At 48.6% G+C, this 26,445-nt stretch overlaps 2 protein-coding genes across 2 annotated transcripts; both read left to right on the top strand.

Moving 5' to 3' along the window:
• Positions 1 to 1,226: 1,226 nt before the first annotated feature.
• LOC119405675 (tetraspanin-33) lies at positions 1,227 to 14,651 on the top strand. The gene is made up of 3 exons (XM_037672518.1): positions 1,227 to 1,991; positions 10,346 to 10,545; positions 14,513 to 14,651. The coding sequence occupies exons 1-3, from the start codon at positions 1,227 to 1,229 to the stop codon at positions 14,649 to 14,651; spliced, it is 1,104 nt and encodes a 367-aa protein (XP_037528446.1).
• Positions 14,652 to 18,596: 3,945 nt separating this feature from the next.
• On the top strand, positions 18,597 to 26,229 carry LOC119405956 (resistance to inhibitors of cholinesterase protein 3). Its single transcript, XM_037672781.2, has 6 exons — positions 18,597 to 18,993; positions 20,941 to 21,029; positions 21,871 to 21,996; positions 23,324 to 23,471; positions 24,753 to 24,931; positions 25,445 to 26,229. The coding sequence occupies exons 1-6, from the start codon at positions 18,846 to 18,848 to the stop codon at positions 25,631 to 25,633; spliced, it is 879 nt and encodes a 292-aa protein (XP_037528709.1). The 5' UTR covers positions 18,597 to 18,845; the 3' UTR covers positions 25,634 to 26,229.
• Positions 26,230 to 26,445: the final 216 nt, after the last annotated feature.

The following is a 26,445-nucleotide window of genomic DNA, read 5'->3' as shown; positions in this document are numbered from 1 at the left end:
CAATTCTAAATTTCTTCCCTCTAGATATCTGAGAGGCTTGCTAGAAGACCATTTAGGCCAGTTGGGAATTTTTAGCGTCATTGCTACTGATGCATCCATGCGTGAAGAGAAAGCGGGAGTAGGCATTTTCTCAGAGGCTTTATCTTGGTCATTCTCACTGCGACTGCTGGATTATACTCCAATATTTGAAGCAGAGCTCTTAGCAATTCTTTTAGCCCTTCGCAAGCTTTCAGCAAATGAGTCGTCAGCTGTAATAGTCACTGATTCGAAATCTGTATGTAGTGCTCTCACTTCAGCTTCTCCTTCCGAGTCCTCCTCCTTAAATTTGTTCATGTCATTAATTCCTAAAAACTTAAGCACAGTTCGGTTGGTATGGGTGCCAGGTCACCGTGGCATATTTTTAAACGAGATGGCGGATGTTCTCGCGCGGTGGTCCCTAGATGGTCCTGCAATGTGCATTGTACCAGATACAGACTTCATTACTGCATCTAGATTCCGAAAATACGCATTACATCAGGATTCCATGAAAGCAAGATTACCACAGCAAGAATATGGTCACCTTTCTTTTCCTTGGAACAATAAATGGTGTCCCTCTCGTAAATTGGAGGTGGCCCTTACTAAACTTCGATGCCGTATTCCTCCTCTAAATTTTTATTTACACAGGGCTGGTCTGGTTCCGTCCCCTCTTTGCTTTTATGTCAAGAGCCTGAAAACATTGATCACTTTTTAATACATTGCCGTCGTTTCTCCAGACACAGGAAAAAACATTTCGAATATTTATTCAGAAATTTGAACATTCCTCTAGATTCTGCAAATATTCTTTCCCTTCGGGCGTCTTCTCTGGGCCACAGCAACAGGAACGTTTGCATAGCTGTCTGCGAATTTCTTCGAGACACAAGAAGAGTTCCTTATTAAGTTATTTCCTATTGCAATTTGGTATTTTATAATTCTTTTCTCTAATTGATTATTTTCGATATTAAGGTTCTTTCCTCATTCTATTGGCACATAACCCAAAGATTCTTATTTTATTTTCAATTCTCGCTTGTAGTCCGATTATTTCAATTACTTTTGTCTAAATTCTAAATTTCCATGTAATGTTTACCGCCGGTTTCATGGCAAATCCCCCTTTGTGGGTAAGAGCCAGTAGAAGAGGATCAAGAAGGCAAGCAAGCTAACCGCCATACAATAACGTTCGAGAAGGAAGCAGCCCAACTCGAGAAACAAAGATGGCGAAGCTCGGATCATCAACGACCACCCCTGTAACGACCAAGATGGATTCGCACATTTACAACACCCCTTCGTCCAGCCAATTCAATACCAGCGGGAGCTCCGCCGAAACTACCGATTCGCTCTCATCCACAGTGTTCGTGGACGTGAACGCCTACCTCCGGCTGCCCCTGGTCTTCTTCAACATGCTGGTCATGTTGCTAGGCCTACTGGGCTTCTGGAGCTCCCTGTACGCGCTCGTGACGGACTCCTCGGCACCACCCGGCGCGCCGTCGCGCAACTTTGTCGTGGTGCTGTTCCAGAGACCAGAGATCCCCGCGTTCTTGATCTCCTCGGTGGTGTTCGCGACCGCCTCGGTCGGCTTTCTGGGCGCCCTGCGCGAGAACGTCACCTTGTTAACCATCTACGTGCACCTGCTCACCGTTCTGGCCATTCTGCAGGCTCTCGCCTCGGTGCTCGTCTTCTATATGCCTTCGGCGGCGCGCAGTTACGTCGCGCAGTCTGTGTCTCGCGACATGATCGCAGCGTACCGCGACGACGCCAACCTGCAGAGCTTCGTCGACTGGATGCAGCTGGAGTACCGCTGCTGCGGAGTCACCACCGAGGGCTTCCGCGACTGGAACCTCAACCCGTACTTCGCCTGCAACAAGAGCAACGACAGCCGCGAGAGGTGCGACGTGCCGCCCTCGTGCTGTCGCCGGAACGAGACGTCCGACGCCGCCGTCCGGCTGCCGAACGTCATGTGCGCCAAGAGCGTGTTGCAGGTGAGGCAGCGGCTGTAGTGCCCAGCTGCTTGTTTTATATTATGAGAGGAAATGTGGGGAAAAAAATATGTGCAGTTGCACTCAACGTGAAAGCTGTAGGAAGTGCGGAGGAGTGATTCGCTTGCCCTTCGGCGATACTGGCGTTCACGGGCAAGCGAGCGCTGGCGTTCCAAACAGGCAGCCTCGTCGGCGTCCCTGGGGGGGAAAGGAAAACTTCACGTGATGCAGTGGCGCCCTCTCTTCCTCCTTTCCCTCAAAACACTCATATACTTATCCCTTTCCCATCCCCTTGCTATGCTATACCATACCAGCATGGATATGCTATACATGGCTATGCTACACATAGTCTTGCCTGCGTGACGCCATGCATGGCTATGCTATGCGTTATCCTCTCCCCTACTCCTTTACCCTCACTTCCCTTTCCCGCCCCCTTGCTACTATCAGGGCTTAAAGTCAGAGGGGCTCGGGGGGCCCGGCCCCCCTTCCATTTCTCAAGCAGGGGCTGTATGTACATGTATGTACGTATACAGGTCACCGCCCTCTGAGGGCCTCCCCCCCCCTCCAATGAAGGGAGACTTTAAGCCCTGTATACTACACGTGGATGCTATACATATGGTACGTTTTGCCTGCGTGACGCCAAGCGACGACATGACATGACAGATGACATGAGACGACAGCCTAGGCCTCTAAGTGATCCGCACTTAAAAAAAATTCAGGAGCCCTTCTCCTATGAGGAAAATGGCGGCAATCAAAGCTGTGTGCGTACTTGACCTCTTCTTCTTTCTTTCTTTCTTTCTTACCTCGGCGTAAGCGAAACAGCTGTGATTGCGGGCGTAAGTGCGCGCCTACGCAGTTGGCATCGTGCCTATATAATGACTCACGTTCCGGCGCCGGCGCCGGAACGTCAGTTCATGCGTTCATGTCCTGGCAACAACGAAATGTGGCAATGTGAAATGACGAATAAGTGATCTCGATAAAAGATCAGACTGCCATATCAGAAACGGCTGATCGTCGACAAGCCCGCGGTCGTGAGTGAATAACGACGCATACAAACGTGCATGTGAGCGGCGCGCCTTCGAGATCCGTGCTTCTGTACGTTCAAAGAATCGCGGCGCAGATCTTTCGCCTACGACTACGCCGCCAGTGAAATCTGTAACTCATAAAGCAATCGGGCTTCGCTTGAAAAAGAGTTCGACGTTGCGTGAAGTCGACCGCTTGCGTGTGGCTGGCTTGCCGTATTTACTCCGTGCCTACTCGCACGTGCAGTACCAGTTCTGTTGGCTAATGCTGGCTAGTGTTGACTTTTAAGGTAATTGAATGTAATTACGGGTAATCAAAGGTAATTCTAACACACCTCTCGCGCGCATTTGCCTCTATATCACCACTTAATTTTTGAGGTACCATCGGTATTACTTGACCTCTGGAACAGGTTTCTTTGACTGCCTTTGGGTAGCAGCTATGCAGCATTTTATATCTCTGTAAAATCCGAAAACTTTTCGCACTTTTCAAACGAAGCTTCTTTATATAACTTATAGAATTCGATGGCGTCGTATAAAAAAAACCCGGCGCTCGCGAGAGTACAGAAACGATGCCCTCGAAGGCGCGCCGCGGTCACATGCTTATTTTTATGCGCCGTTTTCTAAGAACTGACGCTGTCTCGCTTGCCATCGATCAGTCGTTTTCAATACGGAGATCTGATCTTTTATCGATGTCGCACGGTGTCACAGTTCATTGTTGCCTTGGTATAAGCGAAAGACCGTCATTGTTGCCTGTGGCCAGGGGCGTAGCCAGAAATTTTTTTCTGGGGGAGGGGGGAGTGTTCAACCATACTTTATGTATGTTCGTGCGTGCGTTTGTATGTGTGCGTGTATATATACGCAAGCAAAACTGAAATTTTCAGGGGGAGGGGGTTTGAACACCCCCCTCCCCCCCCCTGCCTCCTGGCTACGCCCCTGCCTGTAGCAATTGAAGTGTCGCGCTGATAAGCACGTGGATGAAGGTCCCATTCCCGGCATGGAGGAAGGAAAAAGTTTGGAGGGAGCATTGCGCAATGCGATAGAAAGAAATAAAGGGAAATGGCAGGTCATGGCACGCACAGGCAAAGCTTCGCTTGCCTCTATTTTTCCCGATAGGGCAGGGGCTCCTGAATTTCTTCGAACTCTTGCTGGGCAACATGCGTAATTGATACAGTCATAATTGCTTCTTCCTGATCCCGCTCCGTGCGTCAATATGCCCTCGTGTGGTCGTGGTTTTTTTTAGCAAGCTATTAGCTCTGTTCAGCTTTCTGAAATATTGTGCACAATTTGTTTCGATTAACATCCATCTCTCCATTCATGACTCGTGGACACGCTGTAATAATAATTCGTGCCAGAGTGCGCTCCAGCGCCGCTCGAGCACGCCCCCCCCCCCCCCCCACCTTCTTTGATCCGAAAGCGTTTACATGTCCAAATGCCGGCCACATTTTGTTCGAGCCATCAAGGATCCCGATAAAATAAACGCATGCGTCAAACTCTAAGGTTTTGATGACAACGCAATTGACTAAACATGAAAAGAAAAGAGCGTTTTTAAATGCGAAGCATTTCTTAGCGAACCTTTGGCACTTCGAGCGTTTCTATCTATGTATTTATCTATCTATCTAGCCGCCTACGTCTGGATGCTCTCATGATCACCTCCTTAACTTGGCGTAGACCAAAATTAATATGGGAGGGTAAGAGGATTTGACGAATATGACTGTCGGGTCATGACATGAATAACGTGAAAATCCTGTCGCGTACATCGTCAGACCCTTTCCTCCAGACACGTGTGGCACATACCCGTTTACCACGGGCCGCGGTGTACGGGTATGCGCCACAGGTGATTGACAGTTTATATCTACCCAGGAAAGGCAAGAACAGACACTGGTAACTTAAATGCGAGAGCGTTAAGAAAAACCGACATCGGCAGCGTTGACGCGACGAATGTAAAGAATGAAAATTAGGATCCCAGAAGGAATCGAACCCAAGCATTCTGCGTGGCAATCAGGTATTCTTCCACAGAGCCACGCAAAGTCTACAAACTGGTTTGAAAAAAAAAAAAACAGCCTAGGCAGGCGTAATGTCGGTGCAACGTCGATTGTGGTTGTGGTGCTGGCTATCTCATTTTGCAAGACACTACATGATACTCCTACGGTGTGTACTCCCACGGTACAGGCGTCATGTCAGATTAACGTCTGTGGTTCCAGTGTTGGCTACGCTTTTATAGCAGTCTAAAAAACATTACATTTGTATTTCTATGATTGAGCAAGCTATATTGAAGCATTGCTCGACCCCAGAGGAATACAATAACGAAAGTTACGTATGATATTCACATCATCGCGCCGTAAAGCGCACTTAGTCCGCCAAAACGACGCAGTGTCATCTTCATTTTTTACGAGGCTGGGCGATAGTCTCATGCTCACCGAGGATGACAGATCGACTGACAGGCGCTTTGTAGACTAGGCGACGTAGTCACACACGCCCAGATAGTCTACGAATACGACAAGCGCGCCATACACTAATGTTGGTCTACGTAGCACTATCCAGGCCTACCAGCCTCGACGGCCTATACCTCACCAACGCGAACGGTGATTTCAGGTTCCGACATGCCGCCGACTCTATCGACAGACAATTTTTTCGACGAAATGACCGAGGTATCCACGATTTCCAACAGCTGTACGACACCCCATACTTCACTACACATGGACCCCTCGTCACCTCGATCACGACCGAATCCAATAACAAGTTATGACCAGCTGCTGGTCCTTACTGACCACGGTGATGATGACCTTGTTCAAGAACTGTCAAGAACTTCTTCGACACATGCACACGGGTTCGTGAAACGTTCGTGCGTTCTCCATCATAAGGAACAAGTATAAGCACTACATATCAGATTACCGCTTCTGGTGTTGGTAATACCTACGTTGCCGTTGGCAGCGTTACCCAAGTGTAAACAACTGGTTATATAACACATATGCGATTCTTCAACATATATGTGTGTGTATAAAATTCATGCAAACCTTTATTGTCATTTTATAACGTTTCTCTCAGTAAAAAAAGTTACGCCACAGTCACCTTCCTGCCGCATGCTTCGCATAACATCGACTCCCGCGGTACGTTGGATCTGCCGAATTTTTTTAATGGCTCACTCTCTTGTTCATGCATGTGATCTTAAAGGGGTGGTGCCACCATGTTTGTGGCTTGCGCGTTCTTTGCTGTAAGCGTTTCCTATAGCCTCCAGGAAGCATGAGGCACGCACCAAGATTCATGTATTCTCGCTAAATAATGTAATATCGCCTTTTGATGTGGACAACTTTCGGTTTCGGTTTCTGGGCGCCGATGTTGGGCAGTGACGTAGAAGTGTAGGAGGCTTGGTCACGTGACCACACAAGGCTGTGACGCACTTAGCCAGGAAGCGATCGAAACTCGGCGAGTGATGTAGCAACCGATGCTTTGCCGGTACTAGTGAACTAGAATATATTCTAGTTCACTACAGCCGGTATGTACGTTGCGGAGGTGGCAGAGGTCCGGAGGTCACTCCACTACAGCAGACCTGGTGTGACGTCACTACAACTTTCGTTCCCTTTCCTATACAGCTACGTCAGAGTTTGCGCGCTAGCGATGGGTTTCGATCGGGAGAATGGGCATTTAGGTACACTTTTGAAGTAAATTAAAATATATTCTAAACGTTTGCTGTGTCCGACCCTTCGTGTGGAGTGTCCTTGCATACAGAGGAAACCCACAACAGGCTTGTTATAGCCTCGAAATTTGATGGCACCACCCCTTTAAAGGCTAAACCACCCAGAGGGCGAAATTTAGTTGTGGTGTTGCAGTTGTGCACGAGTCTGCAAAAAGCGCGTAGCCGCGAGAATTTTTCGAAATGGTGCCGCAATAGCGGAGTTACACGCGTTTGATGATCCAAAAGCGCCACTCGCTCGTTTCGCGCGCTTTCCACCGCTACGATCCGTTCGTCGGCTCGCCTCTCCTCGCCGTGAGAGGTAAATTTGTCCCTCTATCTTTCAAAAGTAGCGAAAGGTCTTGATCCAGCCGCCGCGTCCTGCGATAGGCCGGTTGGCGGCACGTGACCTTTTCGCCTACGCGCCCCGCCCAAAGGGTCCAGCGGCGGCAGCGCTGTGCCGGCGATAGGTACGGATCACTGCAATGTTTTCAAGCGTGTAGTTGGGCGATTTTAGCAAGTAGAGAGTACTCCACGCGCCTCTGTCGCATTGTTGTTGCAAACTAGAACCGTTTATGTACCCGAAGTTGAGTGGACGCAGGAATTCTGCGTTTGAATTTAAAGGGGCCCTGCAACACCTTTCTTAGTTATATTGGAATAGTCTCATTATTGACGTATGACTCTTCACGAGTCATATGCCGCAAAAAATTTTCGAATCCGTCAAGTCTAAGTGGTGTTACCAAATTATAGATATCACGTTTCGCAGCTTTCTCCCTCAACTCAACGCTAAGCGAGTCGAGGGAGGCAGCGCAGAGGAGCGAGGCTCCGCCCAAGAGCGCCGGCGGAGTATTTTTCTTCATTTTTTTCTCTCTGACGTCTGGGCGCAACCACGTGGTCTGTGCCGCCACTTCCGGTCGGCTTGCGTCGTTCTCGTCGAGCAGAGCCGATATCGCGCGTGCTTGAAAACTGCGCGTCGGTTTGGTAATGTTGGGTGTGCACCTCGAACGCCGTAGTGTTTTCATCGCTCTGCCAACCATGGAAGCAAACCTGCGCGCTCGTTTGGAACGAATGACAGCTGAGATCGGTTTCGGCCCATACTCCGATACACCGCCTCGTAAGACGGCACTGACGGCACTGGCAGACTAAGGTCCCTGTATTTATAAAGGTAGCGACAACTACACGCGCGCCCTCTCGAGGGGTCCAAGGAGCAGCGATAGCAGACGACGCGCCGCTCGCTCCCGTGCATATTGCGGGCGCCTGAAACCGAACTCGGTGCTCGCTTTAACCGTTAAATTATTAACATTTGTGGCCGAAGACGTTCATCAATTATCAAACTACAGGGACAATAACTTCAACGAGCACGGAGCACGTTAAACGTTGAATTAAAACGCGTGCCCTTCCGAAGCAGGTTCCGAGCGGGTTCCCCACAGCAGCTGTCATGCAGGGCATTCATGTTTTTTTTTTCTTTGCATATTTTGACATTCAGCGTAACTTGAAGTACAGGCGGTATTTGGGTGAGCTAAAAGTGCTCGTTTTCAAGTTCGAATAAAATAGGCAGGTGGTGAGCGTACTGCTACTCTCGGAAAGTTCATCGGGCACCTATCGCTCTTGTAGTGCGTAGCGCAAGATACGCGCTATTATTGGTTTGACTATGTTTATCAGCGTTCGGAAGTCTTCCCGACGTTAAACGGTACTTTTAACTAAGCTTATTTTGTTTGTACTCTAAGAGGTTTACTTAGGAGAAGGGGGCATATTCCATAAATCCAGTTGCACTGCATTTGAGGAATATCAGCGACTTGACTACCTTTCCAGATATAGGAAATATATCATGCCCACTAGTGTCGGTGCGGCATATATGGTTTCAGTTGTTTCCTTCCAGTGTCTTGTAGTATTATTTATTCTAACTTGTCAAATGCGTTGTGGTCATCTAGGGAAAACATCACGCGGAATGCTTCAACGAAGAAGCCTTAATCGATCTTGCACACGGCAGTGCGGCGAAACACGGCGAGGTGTGACAAAAAACTAATCCCAAACGGTCATTTTCCTGTGAGCTTGTAGTGTTGAAGCCACACCGCTGAGCAAAACAAATAATAATATCCGGGGTTTAACGTCCCAAAACCACGATATGATTATGAGAGACGCCGTAGTGGAGGGCTCCGGAAATTTCGACCACCTGGGGTTCTTTAACGTGCACCTAAATCTAAGCACACGGGCCTCAAACATTTTCGCCTCCACCGAAAATGCAGCCGCCGCGGCCGGGATTCGATGCCGCGAACTTCGGGTCAGCAGTCGAGCGCTATAACCACTAAACCACTGTGGCGGGGCGAGCAAAACAAATGCAGCTGTATTGGGTTCCGAGCTATTTAATGTTAGAGATACGGGCTGTGACTCTGCATTGACTACTACGCACAAATCTATGGCATATAAAGAATGCCGAAGCAATAATAGCGTTGCTGAGATGGTGTTCATGCACATGCACGAACGAAAGCACGCCGGCCCGGCGTGCTTTTTGCTTGAAACTATAACAATTACAAAATCACTTACTTATAGCCGGGTGTTTTCTGTGGGCACAAATTTCTTGCGACTGATTTTGTTGAGCTATATACCTTCCATCAGCATATATTTTTGTCACCGCGAGGAACGAAAAAAAAAAAAAGAAAAGCTTTTTCTTTCGTCCTCCGCGCGGTGAGGCAACCGAAGGCATAGAGACCCGACATACTAGCATGTCACGCTCCAAACATTAAAGGGGCCCTGCTACACTTTTCGAGCATGCTCAAAAAGCGCTGCCGATCGGTAGTCGAGGCTCCCGAGAACACGCGAGCCAAATATTACAGCGATGCGCACGGCCTGGAATTTACAATAAATTCTCAAAGTCAGCTGAAAATCGCTCCCTCTTCTCTCGACAAATGATGTATTAGTCCGCAAAATATGACGCGATTGTCGGCAGTTCCACCATTGGCTGATGTTAAAATCACGATAACACCCTCATTATTACTTTCGTTGTTAATTTTGAGTTCAATAAGTAGATAATATGTATGTTTATATTCTGTTATCGCGTTAAAAACACCGAACAAACATTAATATTAGCACTTCCGGTCTCACCGACAGCTCGTCTGCTCGTAGTTGCGTGGTTCCGTTTTCTTCGCCATGCGCAGTGCCGAAAACGTGAATATTTCTGTGCTTTTGACCATCGCCGGTTCCGTTGAGAGTGGCAGCCGTTCGAGTGTTGCCTCGTCAGCTGAGAACTGCATCGTCGGCACGTTCTCACGACCGACCGAGGCACGGGCGCAGCGTGTCTCCGATAACAATGCTGGCGTCCGGTAATGGCGGCGCTTCGGCGTCGTCTGCCATTAGTTGCTGACATGACTAGAGACGCGTATAGTGACGTCAGAGCCAACGCTGGGGATACCGACAGTCCCGGAGAGGAGCAGGGGAGGATTGTTTCTTCGAATTTGTGGCGTGCCCGCGGCTTGTAGCGCTGCCGCGTATGACACTTCTGATCATGACTGCATTCTGAACTCGCCGCTCCTGTTTACTTGAAATGTTAAAATAAACCGGAGGTAGTTTAAGGAACCTTGAAAGGGTTTTCCTGATTTGCTTTAAGAACAACCGTGCACACGTATTATCCTTAACTGACATGTCTTGTGCTCGATGCCTTGCGTCAGGTGTCGGACCAAGTGGCCTGGACTCGCATCTACACGCGAAGCTGCTCGGACGCCTTGTTCGCCCGGATGCAGGACCACGTGATGCCCGCCTCCATGATAATGCTGGGATTGTGCCTTACCACGCTGCTCTTGGCGTCGCTGGCCATCGGCACGCGAGAGCAGGTGCTGATGCTGTCCGCCATCTACGACATCTACTACGGGTTGGTGCGCGCATACAGCGTCCTGGCGTGCGCGCGCGCGTTTATCATTTGCTGACGTTTCTCGGGGCGACAATCCGTCTCATTCATTTTCTTGTGCTGCCATCTGCCCTTCCGGTAGGAGGGCGGAGCTTCGATCGCGGTGTGATTCGAGACAACAAAAGCCATTTTTGACGAAACAGCGCGTTATTACTAAACGAAGGACGATAAAGGGAGTGCACAGGACATGCGCTGAACTCGCAACTTAAGTTTATTTGAAGAAGAAGAAGAAGAAGAAGAAGAAGAAGTCAGGCCTGCGCGGAACACGCGGCACAGTCATAGCGAAAGCTGGGGAAGCGGCCCTTCTACAGTCCATTGTAAACTCTTTTGAAGCACCTAATACACGCGTAGACTTGCAGGATATCTATACTACGCCATAAATCGTTATTTTCGTGAAGTGGGGAAGCGCGCTCCTCCGCAGAATGACGAATAATGGTATATATGCCATTATTCGTCATTCTGCGGAGGAGCGAGGTGCCCGCTATACACATCTGTACGGCATTTAGTGCGTTGGAAGCATTAAACGACCCACTCGTTACGCAATTCGCATTGTGTGACGCCTAGTTGTTATTTTACTCTTCTACCACGCTATATTACACATATATGTTAACGCGAATATTTCTTGCCTGACATGACGCCTGTAGCACGGCCGCTAGATCTCGAGCGGCCGTGCCAGAGCTAGGGTATTTTTGCGAAAGAATTGCAAGCGCCAATGTGGCTATTTTTTCTTTCTTTCTTCTTTTTTCTTGTTTTTTTTGTGTGGCAGAACACGACTGCCACGCAAAGGGCTCGCGTTCAAATCCCATCCAATCCCGGATATTTTTTTCTCTCATTTAGCGCGATAGCGGTTGTGTACAGCGGCGGCGGCGATGGACAATTACGCCACCAAAATCGACTGTTGTTGTCTCATAAGAGCTTTCGCTGTAAAAAACACGTACAATATATATGCATGAGCGTAACACGTGGTAAGCGAGTTCTCTTTCGAGTTCAGCGCATGTCTCGTGCACTTCTTTTCTCGTCCTTCGTTTAGTTACGCGCTGTTTCATCAAAAGTGAACTTCCACCAGCTCGCCCAACTTACACCATCTTGCTTCAGTATAAAACATGTAGGGAAGGGTGTTTCAGCTCCACTAACGTGAAACTTGTGGAGGCGTGAAGCATGCAGTGTGCGCCGGTGTTTCCCACAGCAAAATCACTGCTAATGGGCAATGAGAGACAGAAGAAAGATTAGACACAGGGACCCGCAGTCTGTTTTTAGTTGACGTGCACGTTGCGAATCTTTATTGTTCAACTATACGCACAAGAGGAATCTTTCACCGGCACTACATTGCAGTTCAAGATCCATACGGGGTGGCCGGTGAACAGTTGTGCAGCGCGAGCAGTCGGTTTTTAAAGACGATAGTCTTTCTTGGGGAACCTAAACGCAGAAATTTTGGTCTGTCTGTCTGTCTGTCTGTCTGTCTGTCTGTCTGTCTGTCTGTCTGTCTGTCTGTCCGTCCGTCCGTCCGTCCGTCCGTCCGTCCGTCTGTCTGTCTGTCTGTCTGTCTGTCTGTCTGTCTGTCTGTCTGTCTGTCTGTCTGTCTGTCTGTCTGTCTGTCTGTCTGTCTGTCTGTCACGCGATTCAGCCACCCGGTCACTTTGTCGATCAAAAAGCAAATATTACGCATATCTCTATTAGGTGGTGTGTTCATTTACTAGAAAATACATAGATATGTAACTAAGACCCTAGTGTATTTTAGGCTGCGCTGAAAATGCCACGTTATGAGCCAGATGCGGCGATTCAACAAAGAGGAGGAGGGCTCATGTATATAAGAAAGGGAAATATAGTACGGCCGGCAGAAGACTATCGACTTTCGACGACATTTGCAGCGAAGCACGCAAATACGCGGCCAATTTTTTCAATCAAGAAACTCGCTACAGCAGACGCTGCCTGCGTAAACGTTGTCTCTCGCGGGCGAAGGGGCGTTCTCGGTCCTTGCGAGCTGGTAGTTCAGCTTTCATCGCAGAAAGAGCGTTTCCATAGTCAACGCGCGCCGCTCGCACTCTCTTGCCACACGTCGAGCGCGCTTGCGCTCAAGCAAATGGAGCAGACGGCGATGCACGATGCACGCCGACACCCTAAGGTGTTTCGCCCCTAAAAAAGGCCTCTGAGATCGAAAGGTAGGCGGAGACCCTACCCCTGCGTTTCGCGACTTTCCCGCGAGGGAAAGGCGCATGCGCAGTGGCACCGTGAAAAAAGGGGGATTGTTCGAGACGATCTTTTAGCATGGTGCGCCAAGGGTAGCTTCATGTGGGAAGTTGTATCGTATGCACGTCCTCAACAAAGGCTCCATGGGTGCCGCCGTAAGCACCTCTATAGCTGGGCTGTTGAAGATATGCGTGACCCCCCCCCCCCCCAGAAGTGCACTGCGGGGGCAGCGACGCCAGCGTACGTAAGCCTTTGCACTCCCGTGCAACAGTCCAGAAAGGAGGTGCTCCCTCTCTCCGTTGATGGCACAGTGGAATCTCGTTGATACGATTCCGCATAATACGAGTTTCGGGATAATACGTTTCCTTTTCATTTCCCGGCTAACGACTCGAAGAGAAACCTCCTCCTCCTCGGTTTCGGGTGCTGCAGGTACGGCGCCGGGGGAGGGGGGGGGAGGAGCAATTTTACCTCTCCCCTCCAAAAGCAAACAGAAAAATGTATAAGCAGTGGTTTATCCAGTATTTCGATTAGGTGTGGGTGTGGGGGGGGGGGTGCTGGGGGAGGGTTGGATCGCTTATCTGGAAGAGGGAAGAGGCCCGTGTGGTGTGGAATAAATTTGGGGAGATGGGTGTAAATCCCTGCATCTAAGTTCCCTGCCCCCTCCCCTACACCTGTGGGGATCCGAGGCGCGCCCGAAGCCACTGCGCGGGCATTTCGCCGTGCGAATCCTTTCCCTCTCCCGTTCTCCCGCGACGGCAGGTGGCGCCATCTTGCGCTACCCGCTGGCTCTCGTGGTGGCGCTGCACGCGGTTCGGAGCCGCGAAATTCGGCGGGACAGACGCGCGTGCAGGCCGGAACGAGCTCTCTCTCTCCTCGGACGCCGCTGGGTAAGCACGCATTTTCTTTCCGGTCCAACGTCCCCTTTGGGAATCGCTGGACTGTAGCCTGCCTGGGTGCCTCGGCATCCTTGCAGGCGTGTTTACCTCAGTGTTAGCTCCGGTTCGTACGTGAAGCCAAAGAGCGGTGCCTAGTGCTCGCGCGCGGTCGTACCACGCCGAGTCGCACTTGCCGGAGGCCCACGCGTACGGAGATTGCCCTAACTCTCGCGGCCAGACCCAGTGGTCACCGTGAGAGTGCGCAGCATAGCCGCGAAGGACCTTTTCCTGAGCGGCGTGTCAAAGCTCGCCATTGCGAGCTGCGACGTGCTTCGCGGAACCCCAGTTGGTGTATCGTCCGCGCGGGAGGCCCTTTGCTTCCCCGTGCCCCGGGAGCGGACGTGTACAGTGTGTGTTGGGGTGCCGCAGAAGGCAAATAAAGTGTTTGTGTGTGTATGTTAGCTCGAACACTGTGTTTATGCTGCGCGGCGCTCAACGCCTTTGCTAGTTGAGCGCGTGCGGAGCGGTGCGCTAAACGTAAGCAGGCGACGGTAGACGCGGCCCTGTGGCTCGCTAAGCCTGAACCCGCGGTAGTCTTCGGCTCCGGTGAGCATGGAGGCTACCACACACCCCACGATGAAACTCAGTTGTCGTAAATGACCCCTCCCTCCCCCGTAATAAAATTCTGCCGCCGTTAAAATTGATTACGTTGCACCACACCGACTCACTGTTCACCAACATTTCAGGTAGTGCAAAACTTTACGAAGACACAGAAATGACAAGGACTGTTGTCAATGCTCTTGCTGTTCACTGCCGCCGGTGCAGCAGCGCCACTGCTCGCGCTTCAATCGACGTTGCTTTCAATGCAGGCACCTGGAGGAAGGCCAGGAAATCATGGAGGCCCGAAACACAAGCGGTCTCCGTATGGCCCTGGCGCAGCGTGCAAACCGTGAGGAAGAGCCGCCGAGTAAATACAACTTCTGGGAACTGCTCGGCGACAAAAAATGACGTCACGCCTCTGTGCCGTGACGTATACCGCTGGCGCACACGGCTTAATTGGCTGAAGTAGTTTGGATAGTTAGAAGATCTGTGTACAGTGAACAATGAGAATAAATAAATGGTTGATTTGTGGATTTTTATGTTTTGTTGTGGCGGGCGCTCTTACACGCGGAGTCCGCAGAAATGGAGCACGCGTGCGGTGCTCTACGCTAAAAATCTGTGCGTCCCGACTGTGGATTCATAGACGAGCCGTAATTAAAAAAAATTCACAGCATATCCACGGGTGAATGATGAAGAGCTTGGGCGAAGCTCCTGAAGCAATCATGGTTACACCGTGAAATCTTAGTGGTTTCGCCCAGCAGTAATCAAAGCGATAGCCCAGTACATCATCAAAGACGTGACAAACACTGTATATATTTATACAAGAAATTTTATTAATCCGTAAGTGGTAGCTAGACGTGGCTTCCGTTCCCCCTTCATTATAACGGCTTTATGGTCGGTGAAGTGATGGATCGGTGATGGGTCGTGATGTTTGCAAAGACGAAGTAGTGGGCAGTTTGCAAAGGTGGTTACGCCGGACAACGAAGACGTGACAAGGTTAGACTAAGAGGAGCTTCGCCCCTAAAACGAATCATCCAGACCGTAAATGCACGTACTAATTCATTGGCGCAGCCAGACCTCCAACTTTTAACAGCGGAACGGTTTATGCCAGCCGTCGGTTGTAATCCGTCAACAGAACATTATCATCATCATGAATCGGCCCGCGCTATCTTCGACCTCTTCTTTATCTTCTGCTGCTTCGCTCCCACAACACGTGCGCCAATTTGTCCGGCGTGGGATGGAATAACTCTGATGGGAGAGAAAGAAAGAGAGAAAGAGAAATTCTTGGCGAAACAAATTTACTTGAGGCGGGATTCGAACCCGCGTGCCCACGATCCGAAGGCGAGCATCGAAACCTCTCGGCTATCCAGGCACGCTAGCGGAGCAAAACATAGCTTTGTACAGTATAGTATACTAAGGCGGTGGGAGAGAGAAGTGAGGGGAGAGAGTAAAGCATAGCATAGAAAGCGAGTGAAAGAGAAAGATAGAAGGAGCGAGAACAAGAAATAAGTATATATATATATATATATATATATATGTATATATAAAGAAAGAAATAGGAATAAACAGGGACAAATAAGACAGAAAAAATAGAGAGAAAAAGAAAGAAAGACAAAGTAAAGAGAAACAAAGAAGGCCGCCCATCTCCGCACTTCTTTCAGGCTTGGCACCACTAGTACGAAGCTGGCTTAATTTTTACACACGCGCACATAGGGGTGGGCAGAATCATCCACCCCTACATGGAATGCCATCTTTCTCCACCATTGCGCGCACTGGCGTAGCCAAGAGGGGGGGGGGGTTGGGGCTTTAAACCCTCCCCACCCACCCTCTGAAATTTTCAATTTTGCATGTGCATACATACGCGCACACACCCCTGATTACACCTATCTATATGCACCGCGAACAACACAATGGCGTTAATCATGTAATCAGCTATTTACAGCAAAGCTGCCTATCCCGGAAAAATTTCGCGTCTGTCAACAGAAAAACGCTCGAGTGGACACGTGACGCCCTTCTCCATGACGGTGAGCGGTCACTTAGCTCTCCCCGGCTGCGCGTGCACTTGCGGGCCAGAAGCTTTAGGGATTCAGAGTGCGCCTTTCTAGAGTGTCCATGGCAAGGCTACGCACGGTTAGGACTCCTATCTACTCATCTTCAGCGTTACTGTCAGCCTTATATCGGCTTACGTTTGTACTCAAGTCTATTCACTCATATCCATAGGCGTGCTCACAGGGGGGGGGCAGGGGGTGGACGGCCGCCCCCCCCCTAATCACCTAAGAGGGGGGGGGGGCAAAATCTGCCCCGTACATTGACCCTTCTAGTCACCTAAGAGGGGGGGGGGGCGCAAAATCTGCCCCATACATTGACTTAGTAGGGTGGGGGGGCGCTGCGATGAACCTTCGCCCCCCCCTGATGGGGAACCCTGCGCACGCCTATGCACATATCTCAACGCACACACGTTCATGCGCCACCTCAATATTTATTGGTCAGAGACGTGAATTGGGTGGGGTGCCATGACCTCCTCCCGCAAAGTCTTTTACTGAAAGTTGATAAAAATATCTCGTGTGAGTCGGGTATTTGATAAAAAATGCCCTTATTGGATTACTAATAACTCGTAGTTGTAGGTATAAGATCAAAAGGCGTATCGTAGAGAACCGCTTATGTGAGCTATTTGGCATTAAAGAGCACTGACACCAAGATCGAAAAAAAGGTTGTTTTTACGCTCACGGACTTATGAGTAGACTCACTCAGGCTCACTCAGACAAAAGTCAAGCCGTGAGTCTGAGTGAGTCCGGTTGAGAAAAAGTTTAGTGAGTCCGAGTCCTAGTGGGTCCCGTGGAGGAAAATTTTGGTGAGCCTGAGTCCGAGTGAGCCCAATATATTTGTTGAGTGAGTTTGAGTGAGCTCCAACTTTTTTGCCGACCTATGGTTAGGAGTGCCGAGGAGCAGCGTGCAAGGGCGACCGGTGACGGGACCAGCGGCGGCATGGAAAACACCACGCGCTGCTGGAAGAGCTCGACGCGCTTCACGTGGGTCGCACGCATTTCCCGCAAGGAGAACCCGCCTAAGCAAACGATTTCATTTGTGTTTGTGATGGCGCGCTATGGGAAGGCGCCACACACAGTCACCGATGATCAGCGTAAACACGACGGGACAGGGCATTTATTTTTTAAAGACGATAGTCTTTCTTGGGGAACTTAAACACAGAAATTTTGGTGTGTTTGTCTGTCTGTCTGTCTTTCTGTTTGTCTGTCTGTCACCCGATTCAGCCGCCCGGCCAAAGTTGAAGCACTTACGGAACGCCCAGCCATCTTAAACTGGTACCGCCCTTCATACTTGTGAACATTTTCGATCAAAAAGCAAATGTTACGCATACCTGAGGCGCAACATTAATACATAAGTATTAGGTGGTGTGTTCCTTTACTAGAAAATACATAGATACGTTATTCTATAGACCTAGTGTCTCTTTGTCTGCGTGGAAAATGCTAGTGTTTTTGGACTGAGCTGCAAATGCGACGCTATGAGCCAGATGCGGCCATTCAACATAGAGGAGGAGGACTCATATAGTACGGCCGGCAGACGACTATCGTCTTTCGACGACATTTGCAGCGAAGCACGCAGATACGCGGCCAATTTTTTAATTGTTCAGTCGTTCAAGGCTACGTTACAATAGTAAGTCGTATCAGGTGACACAGCCTCGCTGGTCAACCACCTTCGTAGTGTGGATTGGATCCCCCTGCCTTCCGCCCCCTCTTTTTTTATTCCCTTGAAATGGAATCCGCGACAGGCAATGCGCAAAGCGTAGCCTTCGAAAGTGGCGGCAAAAGTGTCGTCGGCGTGAACTGATTAGGAACCACCTGTTCGTGCCAAGAAGTGCGTCATTTAGCAAGAAAAAAGCAACGGTAAGCGCAGAACATTTCTCTTGCTTTCAAATTGCGCGCTTTTGATGCATTAGCGCCACCTCTACGTTTTGGGCAAAAGATAATAACAAATGTATTTTTGTCAGCTAAAAATTAAGACTTAAAACTTCAGCTCTTGGTAAGCAATGCTGTGGCCTTTGAAATCAGTTCTTGGTTTTAGTTCAAACCCACGGTGCAAACACCCTAACCTATGTAAATATTAATCTCAAAGGCTATGCTTTTGCAAGCTGAATGTGTAGCGCGGTTATCACGAAGCGTATTATTGTAAGAAACTCTATGTCACGAATGGTTTCTGTGGTGGTCTTAAATACGTCATCAACGCCATGTTCTGAACAATATTTTGATTTTTGTTAGAGTACGGCCAATCTTAATGGCCCTGCCAAAGTTGTCGCTGCTATAACCACGCGTCATCAACTGTGACCACGTTGAGTAGTGGCGCAGGTGGTTGTAGGTGTTCTGTGGCGTTATATTATAAATAGTGCCTAGAATTCAACCGATTCACCGTCTCACGACAAATACCACTGTCACCGCTCGGTTCCAACCCCGGTTTGGTGTTTCTGGGCAAGCATGTGAATGTACGGGAGGATCATGGCTTACCCATAAGGTGCGCTGCAGTGTACTGTAGGTGCGCTTAGCCGCATAGCACCAGGAGCGAAACTTCTCTGGCGCGCGATCCCGAAAGATGGCGAATTCAGACATCGGTGTCGGGAAAAGCATCGCCGTGCTTGCCATTGTGGTCGGTTGCTTCACAGTCCTCTGGCCCAAAGTGTTTTATCCAATGATGCAGGCAGCCTTTTCCATGACGTTCTCACCACAGGAAGGGCAGGACGGTGAGTGATCTAGTGCTCCTACTCTTCAATTACGTGGCTGACTTATCTTTTCCATTGACGATCTAAAGTGCTTAAGCGTATTAAGCGCTACGAACCTACGTCGATCTGACGCGAAAGGCAGGTCACTTTACACGAAGAGAAGCTGGGTATGTTTACATTCCCTCGTGCGTACCATGCTGCCTCGATCTCTTCCTTGGCACGCATTGGTCGAAGAACACGTGACAATCACAATTAAAGTTCTAGGCTGTTTCTGATTTAAGGCTCACTTGCCACGAGTACAGGAAGTACTGGTGCGAATTGTACGTGGAGTGAATTTCAACACCACCTGTACCCACTTGACATAGAGGCGTTGATTTTGTGCAGACACCTATAGTAAAGCATTGATTAATTGAAATTAAGCTTTACTAAAACACACTAACACACCTCCCAGTAGATTATATAGTGTCCCACCTTAAGGGCCTTGGAATGTGGTTATTGCCTCGATTATAGTCTAGCAAACTGCAATAACTGTGTAATTTCTAGCAGGCCAGGCTGCATTATTATGCTCCCATTAGAAAAGTTAGTGACAGTTTAAGTTAGTGACAGTGAAAAGTTAGTGCCACAGAAACTGTGGCAGTTTTTTGTTTTTTTGTTCGCCCGTACACCAAGCTTTTTCAAAGTGTACCTCCGTAATATGTAAACTCACTGTCTGATTTATATGGATAGGTTGGAAAAGAATTTATCTCTTTTCTCTTGAATATTTACAGAGTCTGTCACTACTGACAGGACCTCCTCTTAAGGAGTGCCGAAAAGTCAGCTCACAGCTGTGACAAAAATCATGCCAGTGGTGGCAATTAAGAAGTGCCACAGTCAACACCCTGCACTGGAAACAGCCTCTTCTTCTGTAGCAGTCGCATGCTATTGCTTTGGTGCTCAAGCACTTGATAAGAACTTGATAAAAGCTTGCACATACTTTCTGTCATGAATAGGTAGCTTTTTACGCCGTTGCATTGGCATCTCTCATACACAGATGTTCGTGTAGGCAGAAAGATTTTATTGGATTCAATGTCTTTGATTGAAATGTCTGTCATCGTTAAATCTGCAGGTGCAGATTTGGTTAGGCCAGCTTTCACAGCCCTTATGGGGAAGCAGGTGCTTCAAAACTGCACTGCACTGCAGTGTAATTGCTCTCTAGACAATTTCTAGGCGTGCAGTGTAACTTTAGCAGTCTGAATTGAGCCACTGTTACAAATACAGGCGAACCAACAGAACAATGCATTGACACAAAAAAAGCAAGAATTGTTCGCATTTACGCTGTTACGCTGCTAGTACGTATGTTCCTTTTCGACATATAATGTCAGCTAACTTATTTGGCATTACGGGTAATGATGCACCGAGTGTTTGTGTTGATATATGGCACCTTGTGTAGATGCGTGTGCTGGCATTGTAAACAACGCTAACAGCACAGTCGTTCCTTTGTTGAATGGAGCTGACGGGCAGCACAGTGGGCTAAGTAGAGAAAAAACAAAGAAACAATTATCAGTAATTCAGCTAATGAAAACGTCTGACTTTGCATTGTAGTAATGTAGCACCGAAACTAGCTGTGCAAGGATTTGTGTATAGTTCGCGGTCAACTGCCTGCGTGGAAGTGTACAGGGGTCAGCACACTTGTCTAGAACACTGGAACATCACACTCCGGACTGCACTGACGACACTTGCTGATTACACCTGGTTTGAAAGAGCCCAAATTATTGCATGCATGGCTGCTTAGCATGAATGCTTAAGCGTGGCTTTTCGAAAGTTACTTGTTGTTGGTATACATGATGCTGAAGCGTGCTTGAACGTGCGGAGTGTGCCGTTCCAGCTTTCTAGACAAGTGCCTTGACCTCTCTACTGAAGTCTGGCCGTATCCTTTGAGAAAGATCCAGTAGATAACGCTTCGGGTGCTTTGACATTAATTGCACGCAGGCCTAATCCCAGGCCGAGGGGCCCAGTCGCGAATGCACGAAGCCATGGGCCAGGCCCGACCTCACAACCCGGAGTATGCCAGGGGTCGTGTGAGTAGCACTTTCAAGTTTTGTTGGTGTCACCTGCGCTTGTCGTTATGTAGGAGGCTGCCACTTGCACTGCAGGCAATAGAGAGTTTCAGCTTTTGTTTGTAGGCTTCTTACCATTTATACAGTACCAGGTTACAAGAATTGTGAACGACAAGATCAAAGCTGGTGGCAACATCTTGTGGCACATTGTCCAATGGCAGTGTGTTTGAAGAACTGTTATGTTCTATGAGGGTTCATTTGTTGAAGGAGTATCGTTGAAGAAAAAAAAGACTCCACCAAGATGATTACGTTGCTACCAAACAACCGTTTAGGTTAGCTGTTAACAAAGATAGGTCACTGCCGCATCGCTTTTGTGCGCTTTCTCGTTACACTCTTGTGTCATGATTTTGTGGAAATATGTCATACGAGCGTTCTTACCGTTGTGTACATCTTGAGCAACCCAGTACTTTGCAAATGGTAATACATTATTGATGAAACAATACTGCCGTTGTAAATGTTTACAAACCTGCTCAGGTTCTAAATTTGCGAGTCTTCATGTTCATGCTTTCCAGCTCACAACACAGTTCGGTAAAGGCAGCGTTGGCCATCAGGTTAAAGGACAAAGGCTATGGGAGATCATCCTCAAGTGAAGCGCTTTGATGTGCTCAGAAAACTTTTTTTCACATACAGTGCCAATCTTGCAGCTATTGTGAGAGGCTTTAGTCTTGAGTTGCCGTCATTGTAATGCTGCGTGCAGTGTTGACCTCCATCAAAAGTCATATAGTTTTCAGTTTTTTTCTCTTGGATTCTTCTGCACATACTTCTTGATGTAACCGGAAAAACTTTGTTGTGTCTCTGACAGCCGTTCCCACATCCGTCGATGCGTCAGCCCCCTCGACAGGCTGCCAAGACCGGTGGAACCATGAATCTGGTGATGCCGCTGTACACAATTGGAGTGGTTGTCTTTTTCCTCTACACTGTGCTCAAGGTGAGTTGATGTGAATGTGTTATGTTTTTATTTATCTTGACATGTTATAGTGTACGAGATTAGACCTTCGTATGCGACACCTGCAAACAGAAATGGCCAAGCGTGGGTTTCCGGTGAAATGCTTTGAAGAGACCCTAATGAGGAATAATTATGCTGTGCTATTAAATGACAATTAAGCAGTAAAAAAGGCACTTGCATTACTCTGACAGGAGGCTTACTAACTGAGATAATATATAAAATAAAAGCTGGGTGGCAGTGCGGCTTTGAATTTCCAGCACTGGGTTGCTGTGACATTGTGTACTATGTAGGTAGACATTTTCTTGCAAATGGCCTGCAAAAGGGAAGGGAAAGGGTGCACCCCCTCCCCCATCTAATATATTGCTTGAAATGATACACTTCTCCACGAAACATCCGAGACCCACTTAGTCGATAGACCTTTAAGATGTAGTCATTACACTATATAATTCAGTGATGTCTTTGATTCAGACATGAAAATGCTAAGCCCACATAAATCTAATTGAGTTTTATTAAGGAGAAAGCCTTAGATGGCTTCATCAAACGCGAAAATTGACCGTCGGCGTCAGCGTCCGGCGACATCGGGGACAACACGAGTGATGCAAAAAATTATTGTCCTGTGATAACGGCATCATGATGTCACAGATCACCAAAATTCGTGACGTCATGTGCATGATGACGTCATCGCATGACATCGTAGCTTGGTCAGAGGTAGGCCGATCACGAAGGCAGTGCGAAGCCAGGTGAGTTGTCTCCAATCATGGAGGCAGGGCGAAACCACGTTAGGTGCAGAAGCTTTCGGAGGGTGGCGAAGCAGGATCACTACATCAACTGAGAAAAAAAAAAGAAGATGGCTTTCGCCTTTGAGTCGTGTTAGGTGAATGCATAACGGATCCTGTGAGTTTTTTTTTTTGCAGGCATTGCACCCTTAACACTTAAAAGAATTCCTGGGTATAGCCTCGTATTTGGTAGTGTCAAAGATTTGGCTAGATGGTTCTGCATGACTCGACCAAAATGCAAAAGTGCGACAAGGACTTTAATGAAAACATCATTCGGGGGCAACGTGGGCACGCAGTGTAGGTGACAATAAGTTATCTTTTCGTCAGTGTTTGTTCTCTGCCACACTTCTTGCTTATTTATTTGGTATTTGTTTTTTCATCGTACATTTTTCAATACCTGTTCATTAAAAACACTCCTGGTTGATGTCAGTGCTGGTTCTTGACCTATCGTCGGTTTGTTTCCATTTTTCTTGTCCCAACGTGATGCTGTTAGTGCATACTGAATTCTTTTCCTATTATACGTTCACTTTCAGTTGGTGTGCAAGAAGCCCCCACCTGCAGCAGCGCAAGACAGTGGGAGCCAGGAGCCGTGGTCCCGTCCCGACCCACGAGGCACCTCGGGCTTCGGCTCACCGGGCCACAGGGTCCACCCTGGTGACTCTTCAAGACAGAATCCCATGAGTGAGTCGCTGCACTAAGATATTCATCACTAGACACAGTCAGATCACTAGTTGTTAGCATGATTGTCTGCAAGAAAAAGAGAAAAAGCAGAGATTCATTCACACGAAGATAAAAAACGAAAGGGATCCTGGACTAAGACAAGTATTTATGTGTAGCGTAATATGCCGAGTCAGTTGAGAAATTCCGTGTGAAGGCAAAAAATATCTTTCAACCCAACTTGGACCCAGTACCCACAAGAGAAAACACAGTCAAGACTCCACGCAAGGCACATGTCAGAGGAAAGAAGAAAACAAAGTACAGTGGACTCTCGGTAAGCAGAAATCTCTGAAACGGAACTGCTGCTTAAATGGAACAAGTGCCTCTGATATAATTGGTTTCGCACTTGTATTCTGCACTCCTGTTCATCTCTCAGTAAACGGAACTCCTGTTAAATGAGACACATTTTTCTGGTCCCTTCACGTCCTATTTAGTGAGTCTTCTGTAGATTCATGCGCGGAATGTGAGTAAGACAATACACGTAAATTTATATACCACATGTATATCATCTCTAGTCACACTGCAACAGCAGCATAGGCATCTGGAAGGAGAGGGGGTGGCAAAGGGGTGGCTGCCCCCCTCCCTCTCCTCCTGAAATTTCGGATTTTTTTTGTGCACTAGCAATAACCTACAGAGCTTTAGTAGCACACTCAGGTCCCGCATATTCGTGTGGAATACCCTTCAGGACTGTGAGCTAACATTTCACATAGCACAGTATGGATAGTATTGGCGGTCATGTCACAACAGTGAAAGAAAGGCTGCCTGCTGGATGCACCCCTGTATTGCTTTTCTGCACCAAGCTGTACTGCTCAGCTGTATCACTGAGCTGCATTACTGATCTGCATCAGCGAGCTGCACCACTTCCGTGCATTTCTGCCACAAGCTATACGCTATGTCTTTGGAAGAGTGTGGTAGAAGTGCAGGAAAGTGGTGCGGTTTGCCCATTCTTGGCGATGTGGTAACACACGTGTTGCCTACACATCACGATGGACCGGCAGCGCAACCACACGCAGACAGAGAAAAGAAGGAATACGTAAACACAGTGCTGACTCACAGCTAAATTTTTTATTTCAGAAACGATAATTATAAGAACAACCCCTGTATGCTTCCTGCATGCGCAAACTACTAATAAGAAACCAAGTGAAGTGTGGTTGCACTGCCAGTCCATCGTGAAGTACAAGAAACTAGCCCAGATTTCAGTCTCGTTGCCTACACGTATCGACACCACTGCACACACCCTCGCAGGTGAAGTGGAAGAGCTGAAGCGGCGCCTGGCGCAGACGGAAGCCCTGCTGCAGCAGCTGCTCATTCGACAGTCGGGTGGGGCTCAGTCGGCGAGCACCAGCACCAACATGAGTCATTCCATCAATCTGCTCGTCCGCGAGCTCTCCAAGGGAACTCCGCAGACACCTCTGCGGGAGAGGGTGAGTAAGGACATCGGAGATGAGCTCGATGCCCGGGCAAGTTTGTTTGGCATGACTGTAGGAAATAGGCATTAAACAACACCGCAAAAAAACACAGTCAGCGGCAGATTGTGTATTCCTGGAACATCCATCCACGACACCTATTCGAACAAACCATATAAGCTATGATGAGAAATCGTTGAACAGGGAATGCTTCTGGAGCCAACGTTTTGACAAGAGGACTTGTCTTCGTCAAGGCAGAATATATTCTCGGATTACGCTGTTGCTGCCTTGACTATGGTCGCTTAGCACAGAAAGCAGAAATAAGAGGGCAACAACTAAGGGCAGCACAAGTGGAGCTGTTTGATAAATGTTTGCGTGACAGTCTTCCTATTCACTCTGGAGTGTGGTCAATGCCAGTGCTGCTGCAATGCTAAGAGACAGTCGTGTAGCCTTCTGCACAACAAGCAGTATGGACAAGGTATTCTTGCTAATGCTTTTTTTTTCTCTCTGTCTCCCTACACACGCACACAGCACGAAGGCTTGCGGCATCGCCGTCCCACGCACCAAACGTCGGAGGACGAACCCGCGTGCCCTTGCGGCGCGCCACTGAGCAGCGAGTCCTGCCAGGGCGGCTCGCAGCCCGACTCCTGCTCGGAAGGAACAGCCGAAAGCGGGGACGAAGCGTCACTACCATTGGAGAGGGACACTGCTGCCTACTGAGCAACTCGGGGCATAGGAAAGCCTGCTCACAACTCGATATGAGGCGAGGCAAAATCGGTGGCCGCTGAATCCGATGCCAGCAAGACAGGACGAAGCAGCCATGATCACCTTCTAAACAAAAAGAGACACCGACCGGACCAAACGAAACGTATATAACATTTCAGTTTCCAGCACGGAAGCCTAGTTCACGATGATATATCACTAGAAGTGAATCGTTTAAATGGAGCTTTAGCAGAACACACAGTCAAGAACGACCACAAGATTGATTGGGGCAACGTGAGAATCATCGCAACAGAAAAAATGACAGAATCACGGCAACATCTGGTATCACTTATCATATAGACCACCTCTAACACAGTTAGTCTTAACGACGGAAATCTTAACCCGATCCTTCATGCTCTTTACAGCGACTACTCGAGCCCATTTAAATGGTCCACTTCTGGTGACGTATTCATGGTGAACAAGGATTCCGTGCTGAAAGCTGAGACGTCATGAACGTTTTGTTTGGACGGGTCGGCGTCTCTTTTTTTGTTTAGAATGTGCCCTCCCGGCCAGACGGGATTCCATCATGCTTTCGACTTCATGCACATGCCATTGCCCAGGGAGGGGGGGGGGGGGGGGGGGGGGAGGGAGGGGAGGGGGTTTAGCCCTACCCACCAAATTTTTCAATCTTGCGTGTGCGTGTTACACAAACATACAAGTGCACACACAAACATACATAAAGGGCAGTTGACCCTCCCCCCCCAAACAAATTTCTGGCTATGTCCTTTGCATGTGCAATTCTGTAGCACCACTATAGTTCACAGTGGTGC

The sequence above is a fragment of the Rhipicephalus sanguineus genome, chromosome 9, assembly GCF_013339695.2.
Source record: "Rhipicephalus sanguineus isolate Rsan-2018 chromosome 9, BIME_Rsan_1.4, whole genome shotgun sequence".
In the NCBI taxonomy this organism is placed as follows: Eukaryota; Metazoa; Arthropoda; class Arachnida; order Ixodida; family Ixodidae; genus Rhipicephalus; species Rhipicephalus sanguineus.
The sequence above is the reverse complement of the archived record's forward strand: the minus strand, read 5'-3'. Positions and strand labels throughout refer to the sequence as shown.

Coding starts and splice junctions, on each gene's coding strand:
- LOC119405675 (XM_037672518.1), top strand. CDS start 1,227: ATGGCGAAGCTCGGATCATCAACGACCACCCCTGTAACGACCAAGATG. Junction 1,992..10,345: donor GCGCCAAGAGCGTGTTGCAG/GTGAGGCAGCGG, acceptor GCCTTGCGTCAG/GTGTCGGACCAAGTGGCCTG. Junction 10,546..14,512: donor ATCTACGACATCTACTACGG/GTTGGTGCGCGC, acceptor CTTTCAATGCAG/GCACCTGGAGGAAGGCCAGG.
- LOC119405956 (XM_037672781.2), top strand. CDS start 18,846: ATGGCGAATTCAGACATCGGTGTCGGGAAAAGCATCGCCGTGCTTGCC. Junction 18,994..20,940: donor ACCACAGGAAGGGCAGGACG/GTGAGTGATCTA, acceptor AATTGCACGCAG/GCCTAATCCCAGGCCGAGGG. Junction 21,030..21,870: donor CGGAGTATGCCAGGGGTCGT/GTGAGTAGCACT, acceptor TGTCTCTGACAG/CCGTTCCCACATCCGTCGAT.